The sequence below is a fragment of the Eublepharis macularius genome, chromosome 4 (genome assembly GCF_028583425.1).
Source record: "Eublepharis macularius isolate TG4126 chromosome 4, MPM_Emac_v1.0, whole genome shotgun sequence".
In the NCBI taxonomy this organism is placed as follows: domain Eukaryota; kingdom Metazoa; phylum Chordata; class Lepidosauria; order Squamata; family Eublepharidae; genus Eublepharis; species Eublepharis macularius.
The window spans coordinates 75,279,186-75,292,733 of NC_072793.1; the positions used below are offsets into that span (position 1 = coordinate 75,279,186).

At 41.0% G+C, this 13,548-nt stretch overlaps 1 protein-coding gene across 3 annotated transcripts in view; it reads left to right on the forward strand.

The window, feature by feature from the left end:
• Positions 1-11,015, forward strand: part of SLC25A48 (solute carrier family 25 member 48) — a 46,959-nt gene extending 35,944 nt beyond the window's left edge. For 2 of the 3 annotated variants that reach the window (XM_054977673.1, XM_054977675.1), the window contains 4 exons: positions 1,908-2,165; positions 3,962-4,095; positions 9,661-9,787; positions 10,576-11,015. In XM_054977673.1, the coding sequence (XP_054833648.1) occupies positions 1,908-2,165; positions 3,962-4,095; positions 9,661-9,780 (512 nt within the window). In that variant the 3' untranslated portion in view covers positions 9,781-9,787; positions 10,576-11,015. Of the gene's footprint in view, positions 1-1,907; positions 2,166-3,961; positions 4,096-9,660; positions 9,788-10,550 lie in introns of all 3 variants that reach the window. The other variant, XM_054977674.1, reaches the window with a different exon arrangement.
• Positions 11,016-13,548: the final 2,533 nt, after the last annotated feature.

A 13,548-nucleotide genomic window follows, 5' to 3' on the forward strand; every position in this document is an offset into this window, starting at 1 on the left:
GTCAGGACATATCAGGGAAGACCAAATTTGGCCCTATTTTAAACAAAGTCCAGTTAAACGTCAAGAAATTACAGTAATTTACATAAAATATTTTTATGTCTATACCCACATTAGAATGGAGGCACATGATAAATACATGTTTTTATCATAGATACCACATAAACACATGACCAGAGACCTAAGATTGACCATGACTCTCTCAGGGGCTCTCTGAGGAAGGATCAGGTAAAGTTGCTTCCTCCCTGGCTGCTAGACTCATCTTGGCTTTCCTATCCCAGATATACCTACAGAGCATATCTGAGAACCAGTTTGGTATAGTGGTTAAGAGCGCGGGACTCTAATCTGGACAGCCGGGTTTGATTCCCCACTCCTCCACTTGAAGCCCGTTGGGTGGCCTTGGGCTAGTCACAGTTCTCTGGAGTTCTCTCAGCCCCACCCACCTCACAGGGTGATTGTTGTGGGGATAATAATAACATACTTTGTAAACCACTCTGAGTGGGCATTAAGTTGTCCTGAAGGGCGGTATATAAACTGCATGTTATTATTATTATTATTACAGCAACTGCCCAGTCTCTCCTCCAGAGCTTCAGATACACAAGAAGGTAATATATCATCCTTCTCCTCTTCTACACCCTCTCCCCACCAACACACACAAACTATCTCTGTGGTGTCTCCCTTTGCCCTTTATTCCCAATCAACCTTAAATAAGCCAAAGCTGCCTGCACATGATCTCATAATTGCCAGATCTCCCACTGTGGTGGGAAACCTCCTACCAACAGCCTAGGTTGCTTGCTGCCAATCAGCAAAGAAGCGGGATGGGGTTGTGAGGGGGAAAGCATCATTTTGATATCCCGAGGTCACTTCCTGTGTGACCTGGAAGGTATGTAATTGTGTCAGGGTGATGCTCTATGACTCACATCGGGTGATGCTGTAGAGTGTCACACTGAAGCAATGATATCACCTCCCCCAGATGTGACATTGCATGCTGAATCGGAACAATACCTGTTAGCATGCCCCTGCCCCACTAAACCTTCCACCAGTTGCCATTGCTGAGGTAGCAACAAGGACTTCTTTAAGGACTTCTCTTAGAGAAGTACCAAAAGATATCCTAGCATTATTAGATCTGCTTGGACTTCTTAGATAAGTTCCATAAGACATCTGAACATTAACCTCCAGCTGTATCTTGGCAATTTCCTGGCAATACACCAAGCATCTTTGCTGTCTTCATTATCATCTTGAATTGTTGCCACAGAAGCTGTGCTGCTACTTACCCCATGAAACCTCCCTTACTCTCTATTATGTGACTGTTCAGCATCCAACCACTGCTCTGCTTATTGAGTTTTTGGAGATGCAGGCATTCCTGGTCCCATACATCCATCTAGTGGGAAAGGTGTTTCTTAAAATATTTACAACATCAGGTTGCAGTAACAATAAAATCAACATAAAATTCAATCAATACATACAATAACTCTAAAACAGCCTAAAGAAACATAGCAGCCCATTGTTGGTGCACAGGAATATATCAGGAGATATGGCAGGAGGGTCCCAGGCTGTGAAGGGCTTGAAATGTAAGAACTAACACACTGAACTGGGTGCAGAAAGGTAGCCAGTGTAGATGTTGAAGCACTGGTATTTACTGCTGCATAATTTATGGAGCAGTTCTTAATTAGAGAAGATCATTGCTGAGAAAGCGACCACAACAAAAGAAAAATCCTTGACAATTTGGTTGGGTTTTTTGTATTTTGTTTCAGATTTTATTGTTGGTTACTGTTCATGGATTGGATTTATTACTGACCTATATATTGTTAACCATATGTTCGTGGAGAGGTGGTGTACAAATGTTTTAAATAATAAGTCTGAGGAGTTCTAAGGCATTTTATCAATGGCATTTGTATTTGCTTCTGCAGCCGACCTAGACCTGAAACACAGAGTCACTGGCATTTCCATAAAGCCTGCCTACAGAGGCCCAGTTGACTGTGTTGGCACAATTCTTCGGCAGGATGGTTTAGCTGGACTATACCGAGGTTCTAGTGCTATGATTCTGAGGGACATTCCTGGATATTGCCTCTACTTTATCCCTTACACATTTCTCTGTGGCTGGATCACCCCAGATGGATGCCTGTCTCCTAGCCCCTTTTCTGTGTGGATAGCTGGTGGTATTGCAGGTATGAATATTTCTCTATCACTGAGATTACTAGGGCAGAGAAGGAAGCTGTTTTTCCTTGTGTCAGTTAATCTCATCAGAACCATCAGCTAATTCTGACCTGAGGTAACTGTTCAACCTGCTGAGCTTGAATAGCAGGTGGAGGCAGAAAAGTGGAGTGCTGAAGCTGCTAATACAGCTGAGTCAGTGCCAAAATGGCTATGCAAGCAGGCTGTGAGGGTGTGTCTCAGGTGGGGGTGGGGGAGAGGAGTTTAGTCTGAGATAGGTCCTGTGGGCAACAGTTTTTTCTTGACCATATACATAGAGATGACTTGACACGGCAGTTTTGTTCATTTTTTCTTGAATTATCTGCTCAGCATGTACTTTCAGTTTTCTGCAACAGGGTCGCTCAGTCTGTTTAGGACTAATCTCTGATTCAGTGTTCCCAGTTTGTTAAACTGTAAATGATTACTAGAATATCTTCTAAATGATTAATTCTTTAATTATATGTGTATTATGTTTGTGACTTGGTGGGTAGTGTGTGGCAGGTCTCACGTGCTTGACTACTCTGCTTGTACTTGTAACAGTATGGTTTGAAGTTATTGTTGAAATTTATGCTTTCTAAAAGGTAGAGCCTTTCGCCAAACAGATAAATTCCATTAACACCAAATGTATTTCTTTGCTTTTAATCCAAGTTGTCCACACTAATCAGGAGCTCAGAAAGAGCTGTGCAAAAGTCCCTAAAGTCCGGGGACTGGAGTTACCTATGCTATAAATCTGCTGTGTCCCTTATCTACTTGCCTTCAGGAAGCATGTATAAGCTATTCTTTCCTCAGAGCAGACACACTTTGAAGTTCATACAAAGTTTCCTAAGGCCATCAGTAGGCACCTGGCATTGCTCAACATAGCATAATGATCCCCTGAACAAGTTTTGACCATGCTTTTATTCATACCATTTGATAAAGGGTGGGTATTCCTGTCAGGTTCTGCCAAGGGTGCCGCCTGGTGAGACACCAGCCTGCCTGACTTCCACCTTAAAGGACCTTCAGGGATGTCAGGTTCTGCCCAGGGTGCCAACCTGTGAGACGCTGGCCTGCCTGCCCTCTGCCTTAAAGGACCTTCAGGGAATATGTGGGATCCCGGTTCGTGGGAGGAGGGAGGGTATACCTTACCCTCACACCCTCTCAGTCCACTTGCAGGTCCCCTTAACCTGACCTTGTCCCGGCAGCCTTCCATGACAGCTGCCCCCATCCAGCTGTTGGCCTTACTCCTCCTTGTCCTCCTCTTCTCTCCTCCACCTCCTCTCCACTGCTTGCTTGCTCGTTCACTCGCTCGCTCATTCATTCATTCACATCCCTCTTTTGCCTCCTAACATTGGCCTGGGCTGCCTCAAGCAGTTGCACCTGGGGTAGCGAGTTTGGCTGTGTTGGACAGCTACAGCTGTGCTCTCTTGGCTGGCTGCTCTGAGCTTCCAGCAGCCTCAGCTGGTCTCTATTACTCTCTGTTTGCAGCCTGGGGCATGGCCCTGTGCTGCTTCTGCTGTCCTGCCGGTAAGATAGCTGTCTGGCTGTCTTTATTTCTTGTGTCTTCTTCCTCTGCCCTGGCCCCCTCCTCGCTGTCCTTACTTCTCCTGGCAGGGCTCTTAGCCTCCCAGGAAGGTAAAGAGACTTGGCAACCCTAATTATAACTGATTTTTTATTTTATTCTTATTATAACTTTATCCCTATAATTTTATCCCTAAGGATTTATGCTATTAAGAATACATTTGAAATTTTTAAATTGTGTATATTGTTTAATATTTTCCCTCTTTTGTCTTAGGAGCAATATCTTGGGGAACTGCCACTCCTATGGATGTTGTGAAGAGTCGTCTTCAAGCAGATGGGGTTTATTTCAAAAAATACAAAGGAGTAATTGACTGTATCTACCAAAGTTATCAGAACAATGGTCTAAAGGTAAGCCATATCAAATGATATCCACTTGATATTAGAGATGGGCACGAACAGAAAAAAACTGAACATGATGTTCATTGTTCCATGAACAGGGACTCACGAACAACCACGAACATGGCCCTGTTCACGAACATGTTCATAGTTGGCTGTTTGTTGGGGCCAGCAGGCTCTCCTCCAGCCATCATCCAAGTTTGGTCAAGATCCCTACTGCACCACTCCCAGAAACCTGACTTGGAAAGGTACCAATAATATATAATAGCTTAGCCCCAGAGTCTGGCAGCAGCCCTGGAACTTGAAAGGGTAGATCCCTATCCCACCACACACAAAGAAAATTCAAGCTCCAATGCATTCTCTCTATCAAAATGCCAACAGCAACTGTCTCTCCACTGTCTGCAAACTAAGCCAGAGCTGGGAGCCCCCCTCCCCCCTGCTCTTTGCTCCCTTGTTGTAACAAATTTGGAGTTCCACACTTGAAAGGAAGACCTGCCTATCAAGCTAAATTGGGCTTAGATTGGGGTTTCCAGGGCAACAGCAGGAGTTGAGACAGAGTTCAGACAATCCCTGCCTGAGTTGTCATGGGAATTGATTGCAGGTGCCAGACAGTCTGGCTTGACGAACAGCAAGACGAACAGCAATGAACAAGGCTTGCAATGACCACCTGTTCGTTTAGAATGGAGCCTCATGAACAGCTTGTTCGCAAACAGCAGATTGGGTTGTTCGTGGCTTTTTTTTTGTTCATATTGCTGTTCGTGCCCATCTGTACTTGATATTAGGAATTAATTAATTAAAGTAACAAAATAAAGCTGATACTTTAATGCTATTCTGAACTTCCTGGAGGCATCTGAAATATGATACTGGACTAGGTGAAATCCTTGGAGTCACACAAGGGCTGTTCTGCTGCTCTTAGTATGTCTAAACATGTAAAAAAATTTACACTGTTGTCCTGAAACACAGTCATTTGGTAGTTTCAATGGAATGGATCAGATGCTCATGTACTTCTGATACTGCCATTTCCTACAGGTGAACTGATCAATGTAATCTCAAGATTACAGGTCAATTCTAATTCTGGGAGAACTCTAGGCCTTACCTGGAGGTTGGTAACCCTACTAAACAGTCTTCATCATCTTTGATGTATTGTCGAAGGCTTTCACGGCCGGAGAACGATGGTTGTTGTGGGTTTTCCGGGCTGTATTGCCGTGGTCTTGGCATTGTAGTTCCTGACGTTTCGCCAGCAGCTGTGGCTGGCATCTTCAGAGGTGTAGCACCAAAAGACAGAGATCTCTCAGTGTCACAGTGTGGAAAAGATGTAGGTTCCACACCTACATCTTTTCCACACTGTGACACTGAGAGATCTCTGTCTTTTGGTGCTACACCTCTGAAGATGCCAGCCACAGCTGCTGGCGAAACGTCAGGAACTACAATGCCAAGACCACGGCAATACAGCCCGGAAAACCCACAACAACCTTCATCATCTTTGTCTAGAGTGGTTGCCAGCCAGTGTGTGGAGTGGGGGGAGAGGCTGTTGAAAGTAATATAAAATGAGACCAATTTATTTAAATTTGGCCCTGTAATGGTGCAGTTTTTTCATGATCATATTTCACTCCACTTGAACACTTGGTTAAAATGAACTGCTAATTCAGAAGTTTTGTTTTTTAAAAAATCAGCAAATTAAAAACAAAAACATAGGACTTCACAGCTAGTTACAGCCATTATGTTATGAGGCTACAGAAGATAGCACTAAACTCAATAGAAGATGGATGTGTGGCTTGCTGCATACTGCTGCTCTCATTAGGGTTGCCAGCTTTGGTTGGGAGATTCCTAGATATGTGGAGGTGATGCCTGGACTTATACATAAACCTTTTGCTTTCTATGGAGTGCCAAAAGTTTTCTACCTAGAAACAGGGTATAAAGCTTTGTGGAAATACTAGTGTCTTTCCATATGCACACAGCATTGACACATAGTGAAAAAGGCCTGATCCCCTTTTCATTGCTGTGCAGAGGGGCAGCCCATAGATCATCATCCACAAATTGTACCTTTAACAAACATTCATTTCCCAGGGAAAAGCTGCTTGTTAGGTGCCACTGCAAAGTATATGGACATAGAAATTCTGGCTTGGAATCCCTAGAAACAGTGCTGGGAGGAGCATTTTGAGCTGTAGTGGGAGACGAAAAGTGAGAAAGTCATGCTGTACAAACAGAAATTCTTCTACCAATGGAAAAGCTCTGCCTTGGAGCCAAGCTACAAGTGATGAATTACACTTGCCTGGCAAGTGAACAGCAAGTGAACAGCTCCACTTGATCAAGTGGAGAGCAAGTGAATGGCAAGTGAACAGGGAGGAAAACACATGAGTCTGTTAACTTGCCAGGCAAGTGTAATTCGTCACTTGTAGCTTGGCTCTTGATCTTTCAGCCATGCGGGTAGTTTGTATTTTCTTCTTTTGTAATTCATGAGAGACTATTTTCATATATAACTGAAGAGAGCTAATGTGTGTCTGCACCTGGATTTAATTCAGCCTAATTTGTAATGTGGGGAAGCATATTCTTACGAAGTGCAAATATAAATCAGCGCTGGGTTCTAGATACTTTGAAAGTGCTGTTTCAGCATGTAGCTTAATCATTGCCCTATCTTTTATCTCAGCACCAGCCTTATAATAAAATATTTTAATGCCAACTTTCACACATCTATATAAAATGATTTAATCTGGGCCCTTAGTGGAAATCTGTCATTCTATATATTCTTAGCATAATACATAAAAGACTAAAGTAACACCACTGTAGACTTTCAAGACTTGGTGGTAAGTCTGTGCATCCATCAAAATAACCATTATTAAGATCATTAAAAATATCAATCAGTGTTTATATTTGGATTTACTTACACACATGCATAAAAGCACCAAATGTTCTCTTCTCTTATTTCATTTCTCCAAAAGAAAGGACTAGGGTAGGTTAAGGTGTTGAGTTTGGATGCAGAAACTTACCTCAATGTAAGTTTCCATGTAGAAACTTACCTCAACCATGAACTACCTTACTAGGTGGCTTTTGGCAAATCACAGCCAAAGCTACCAGGTGTCTGTGATGACAAAATATTTGTGAATCAGTTTGCATATCCATATCTGTTACAATATTTAGTAATAAGCAGAAGAGAGACAAAAGATAGTTAGTGTGTATGTGTGATGGATTATCTTTCTCTGAATATGATGAATTAATCTTTTTCAAATACAGGAATAAAGAAGGACTGGGGAAGTACTCTTCTGCTTTGCTTCCTCACTTGTTGTTGCAGTTAATTAGCTTGTGTTTGTGTTGTGCTTGTGGCAGCATTGTCTCAAACAGAGCACTTGTCAGCTTGGGAGGAGGATGTGAGAGCCAGAGATAGGTATCTTGTGTGTTGACAGGGAGGGATGGTATGAGAGACTGGCAGTGATTGGAAGTGCAGGAGTTTGGTTAGTTTTAAGAGTGGCAACATGATCATACTTCGGTACAAGGCGAGACACAGAACAGAGACAATGTGTGAGTACAATGTCTTACATACACATGGAGACAGATGGGGCAATGTCTTTGTGATTGAGTTGATCATGAAGGATGAGGGAGGAAGAAGCAAGAAGTTGGGGAAAAAAGAACAACAAGGGACTAAAAGAGACCGTAGGTCAGTTCTAGGGAGTGAGCTCCAACAAACAGCAATTCTCTCCTGGGGCATTGAGCTCTGTTAAGGCCTCAACTCTGCATAGGGAGTGGAAGCAAATGGTCCATTCTCACTGTATCTGAATGGAATTTTCCTAGAGCTGGGTTTTCTCCAGTCCACAAAATGTTGTGTAACAATGTCGTTTCAGTAGAGGATGGGTTTTTTTCCAGTTGCCAGTATGAATGAACAGTTATAATAAAATAACTTCATTTCTCCCCTATGTTTCACAAATTATACTTTCATATTCTATTTGTTCAACCCAACATACCACTCCCTTACTTTCAAGGAGGCCAAATTCTGTTCTAGAGGTTATCATCAGATATTTCAAGTTAGGTTGTTAAATCTAAATTTAACACATGAAGGAAAAGCAGTTGAATACAGACTCCCTTGAGGACTTATAAAGCAGTCTTTATGTTTGAACTGATTGTGTAAGCAGGCATTGCATGAGAGGAAACTCATGAAAGTCTCAGCTCCTAAGGGCTTCAAATGTATGCCAAGTCAATAGAAGCACATGGAAGAAATTAAAATCCCCATCCTTCATGTTTGTTCAATCTGCATAAAGCCTCTGTGGAGGCAGAGAATTGTGCATACTTCTATCCCATCCCTGGTCATTTTCCTATATCCTGAATTCCCAACACTGGCATTTGTATCTAACAGCACAGCCAGTGGACTTTCTGGCCTGCAGTAGCATTTTTACACAGATGCTGATGCCATTGGCAAGGGAGAGTGCTCATTCAGTGCTCTTGTTCTGGCAGTGTAGTCAGATAAGTAATTCATTGATTAGATAGGAGACAGAATCAAATTTTTATTATTTGTTTGTTTGTTTGTCTATTTATAGTCCGCCTTTTCCAATGATGCTTAAGGTAAATTGCATAGAATAAATCAATACGATCAACAGCTGGGACTGTCAATAAACAATAGGGTATGGATTACGGAAATTTAAAAACAAGCATAATTCTGAATACCAACATAAAACATTGCTGAAACAAACACAAATAATTTGACACAACATATTAAACAACATGTTGAACAGCAATGCTGCTAGTAGGAATATATCTATATCAACAGACAGTACCCTTTAGTATAGTCTACAGTCCCTGTCCCTTTAGTAAAGCATCACTCTGAACCATTTCTTAGCACACAGCCCTATTACCTGAGTGAAAAAGTCCTCCTGAATAATTCAGTTTCACAGAAGATAGTACCTCTACTTTAGATAATTAAAATTAGATAACATGATACCAATGAATTGTGGAGTGCATGTGTTGGTGCATGGAATGGAAATACACATTGCGAATTTCCTGGGGATGCTCAAGTGTAGGATTTTATGTGTGGTTCTCAATTCATGTGCAGGTTCTTACTCGGCACACATGCATGCCACTTTCATGGGAGATCCCTTTCTGTGGTTGCATCTGCAAATGAGTCTGGAGGGCAGAGTGCCAATTCAGCTCTGTTTTTGCTGTGAGAACAAGTATTGTGGGCTCCTTTGACTTGTCAATTTGTATTTCTTTAAGGTGTGAGAAATTGTCAAGGGCTGCATTTCAATGAATGGATGTGGGAGGTTGGAGAAACTGGGATACTTTTAGCAGTTGAGGAGGAACTGATATCGAATGCTTGAATGCACTCAGGCAGAGGAAATTGAAGTGTGACTGTGCAAGCAAGTGCATGGGAAGTGGGAGGGGAGACACAAGACTGTGCCTGTAAGCTAATACTTAGTCTGCCTACATGAACGCTTCTCTAGTATTGCTATGATTCTTTTTTTGTTACAGTTCCAACCTTACATTCTCATTCAGTATTCACATTTACATTTTGATTTAGAATAGTGTTTTTTGTTTAAAAAACAAACTTGATGGGCCCTTTTGGAGTAACTTTTACTATCTTGTTCTGAACAGGTCTTTTTTAGGGGCTTCACAGTCAATGCAGTGCGTGGATTCCCTATGAGTGCTGCCATGTTTCTTGGATATGAACTTTCACTCAAAGCCATAAGAAACCAAGCGCAGACAAATCCTTGACTTTCAGGTCAGCTTCATAACCAGATTTAGAGGTTCTAAAACTTTGTTATTTAATGAGGTAATTACTCTAATGTCAAGATAGGTAATGAGCCCAAGTGTTTTTACTAGAATATAAACATTCCTGAAACCAGTTAAACATAATCTTTATATGATGATGTCAATTGCAAAATAATGAAACATGTTAAGTCAAATTCAATGTAAACCTAATCAATTATAAAACTGTACCTGGTAATCTCTTCAATGCCACTTCTGAGTAAAAATGTTCAGAATGACTGTGAATCTATTCTCTGCATTGGATTGTTGCCAATCCATGTCCAATAAAACAAAAATGATTTTTGATGTTAGTTACAATGAGAGGTGTCAATCACATTTAGTGGCTCAAACTGAGATTAATCCTTGATCAGTTTACTGTAGTTTGTGTTTCATTGAGCAACGGCAAAAAATAATTTAGAGGATTGTTGCTGAAGGATGAGAGAATAGCTTGGCTCTGTTTACTTTTTTAAAGAGCTAAATAAGTAATTCTTGTTTTCAAAGCAGAACAATTCTAGAACAACAATGTTCATAGGATTGGAAGTGGACAAGTGCACTTGGAAGCTAATTTTGGCATTTCCATTAAACAGTTTGAAGCTATACAAAAACTTCTAAAAGCCGGTTTGTGGCAGTAGGACATGGATGTTTTATGTTCGTACAACAAGCAACAATATCAATCTCTGTACAAGACTTAAAATGGGTTGTCTACATGCAAACTTTACATGTTTTTTTACTGGCAGTTTTTTTTCTTTGCTCCTCTTGAAGAGTTTTCTGCACTTCCACATCCTGAGCCAAATGAACATCACAGCCTTGAGGAGGGACTTGATGTCACTAACATGGAGCATGAACTGAACAAACTTCATCATGCCAGAGAACCTTCCATATCTGGAATGGACTTCCTATGAGCTATGAGTAGGCATGAGTTGAATTTTGAGCCAAACCTTCTTAATCTAAAATGTATCTTATTAAAATTGGAGGTAACTTTAAAATGTATCTGGTAGTCTGACAATGACCTAAACTTTTATGTCATTTCTGCCAGTATCTATAATAAGGTAATTGGACTCCTTTGTCTAGAGAAATCAAACAAAATAACCTACAAAAATTACAAGTTTTTGCAATTGTTAGTCATGCCTTTTATGTGATGAAACTGTCTTCCTTGTCTTTGTATGACAATACTCTGTCCATCGAAAGACAAGAATGAATGTAATAACACCTATAAGACTTCAATCATTTAAATAAAGTGATTTTACACTTCTAAGTTGTTTTTTTTACAAATGTAATTCTGTGTCAAAGTTATTTTTCCTTTTTTATCATTGTTGCCTTCTGATAAACATATCTTCATCTTTTATGAAGCACGACTTATTACCCCTTGACTACAATCTTACACAGAGTTCCTCTAGTCAGTCCATTGCACTGCCAATAAGAAGCCAACAAAAGTAAGATTGCGTTTACATATTTGTGATAGAGCACAGTAACAAAATGTACAGGTTCAACTTTGCAAATCAAAATTGCAGCAATGCAAACAGAAAATACCAGTAGTAAAATTTGGCGTGAAGTTAACTATCACACTCATTCAATCTACAATTGTTTGCATTTTGCTGGCTTTTGGCTCCATCTAATGGAAAGACAGCCATGAATCTAATAACGTGGCCCCTAAATAATCAAGTAGTCAAAAGTTGGACCATTGACACTATTCCTCTAGACATAAATAAAAAAAGCTTATAACAAGCTCCCTCAGAAATTAAGCATTTCAATAAGAATAAACATATCTTCTACAATACACTCACCACATGACCATATCTGGGAGGCAAAAGTAATATTTCCATCACTCAATGAGGACAGCAAATTGCATCAGTTGAGGTTTGAGCAATGTTTTAATTTTTTTTACTTCATTTATACCCTACCTTTCTCCATGATGGGGACCCAAAGCAGCTTACATCATTCGTCTCTCCTCCATTTTATCCTCACAAAAACCCTGTGAGAGAGCTTTGGTTGAAGGACTGTGGGCCAAGCTACAAGTGATGAATGACACTTGAACGGCAAGTGAACAGACTCACATGTATTCCTCCCTGTTCACTTGTGTTCCACTTGTGTGCCACTTGATCACATGTGAACACAAGTGGAACACAAGTGATCACATGTGATCAAGTGGAGCGCAAGTGAACAGGGAGGAATACATGTGAGGTTCAAACTACAAGTGACACCTGACACAGGTTGGACACTTGTCAGCTTCCCTTGAGTTTTGATGGGAAATGTAGGCATCTTGGTCTTGCAGCTTGGCTCTCCGACTGCTGTCCAATGGACTTTTCAACTGTCACTTGTCCAACATTCTGCCAAACTGCCTACATTTCCCATCAAAACTTAAGGGAATAAGAGATAGACCACCTCACAGGGAAATACTCATAAAATATTTTTACGAACTCTTACCTGGCTGGCATCCATTTTTTGTTGTTTTAGGCCAGGCAGTGTCTTGCACTTATGGTATCTGAGGGAAGGGGTTTTTGATTTCATATCTATAAACTGCCCCTTAGCAGGAGGGATCTGACTGCTAACAATCATTAGATTAAAAGCATGGTTTGAGTGTGTGAATGATAGTTTATAGCTTAGCTTGCAGAGACCAGAAAAAAAGTGGCATGAGGTGTCCTGAATCATGTCTCAAGGAGCAAGCAGAGGTCAACAGACAGAAATCAAGAAAAAGGAACTTCATGTATGTGACTAATGGACAGTTCAAACATAGAGAAATAGTCTGGGCAATCTTGTAGTTGACACCCTTAGGAAAAGTGTTATGCTTAGGAAAGGGGGGTGGCTTTCCTTGCTGGGAACAACCTTAGACCAAGGTTTCCCCAGAAAGCACCCTGGTAGTTGCTGGCCACCACTCAGGCAGCTCCTGAGAACAGCTAGACTGATCCACTGAGAAGCAGCCCTTCCAGCTCAGTCCTAAGAAAATAATAAAGTAACTGAGTGGAAATCCTGAAAAAATTTTTTTATAGAAAACTAGGTAGTGCCCAAACGGTCTGGCACGTAGGGAAGAGAGTCAGAGAAATAACCCAGAGAAATGTATTGTACCAAGGAAGCAAAAAATGCCTTTATAGGAAGGTTTATTATAAAAAGGGGGGGGGGAAGGGTGAGTAGATTCAAAAGAGGTAGGAAGGAGGACAAAATACAAAATATAGAGGAAAGCACACAGTCTCTCAAATAAAACAATAATGTTGAGTGAACTTAGCTGAACACACTTTACCTAAGTTATAGCAGATTCCTCAGAGCATGAACAGAGTTCCTTACAATACCAAATTAGTGGAGCAGTCCTTAACCCCTGGCCCACTGCTCTTAGGGTCTCCAGATGTTCCAAAGTGGGAAGAAAGAAAAGTCCAGAGCTCCTGGATATTTATGGGCAATGGAGTATGATCTAAATCAGTCTCCTTGTTGAGACTGATTAGCAAATTAACCAATCCCAAGCAAAGCTCCATCTCTGATGTCAGATACTATTTTTACCAATCAGAGAATTATTATAGGATGGTCCTGCCGTTTTAATGGCTTTGCACTAACAAGACAAAAAGGGGATCAGGCCCAAACCAGTTGTCCTTTGTCAAAACAGGATTAAGTTGGCTAGGTAGCCCTAATTTGGAATGGCGTATAAAGCGTTATTCTCAAGTAAGCTCCAGGGGTCCAAGAATCCAGATGCTCTAGGTGGCACTCTTGAGCCATATTAAATCTTAGGGTTCTGTCACAAGGGGCATC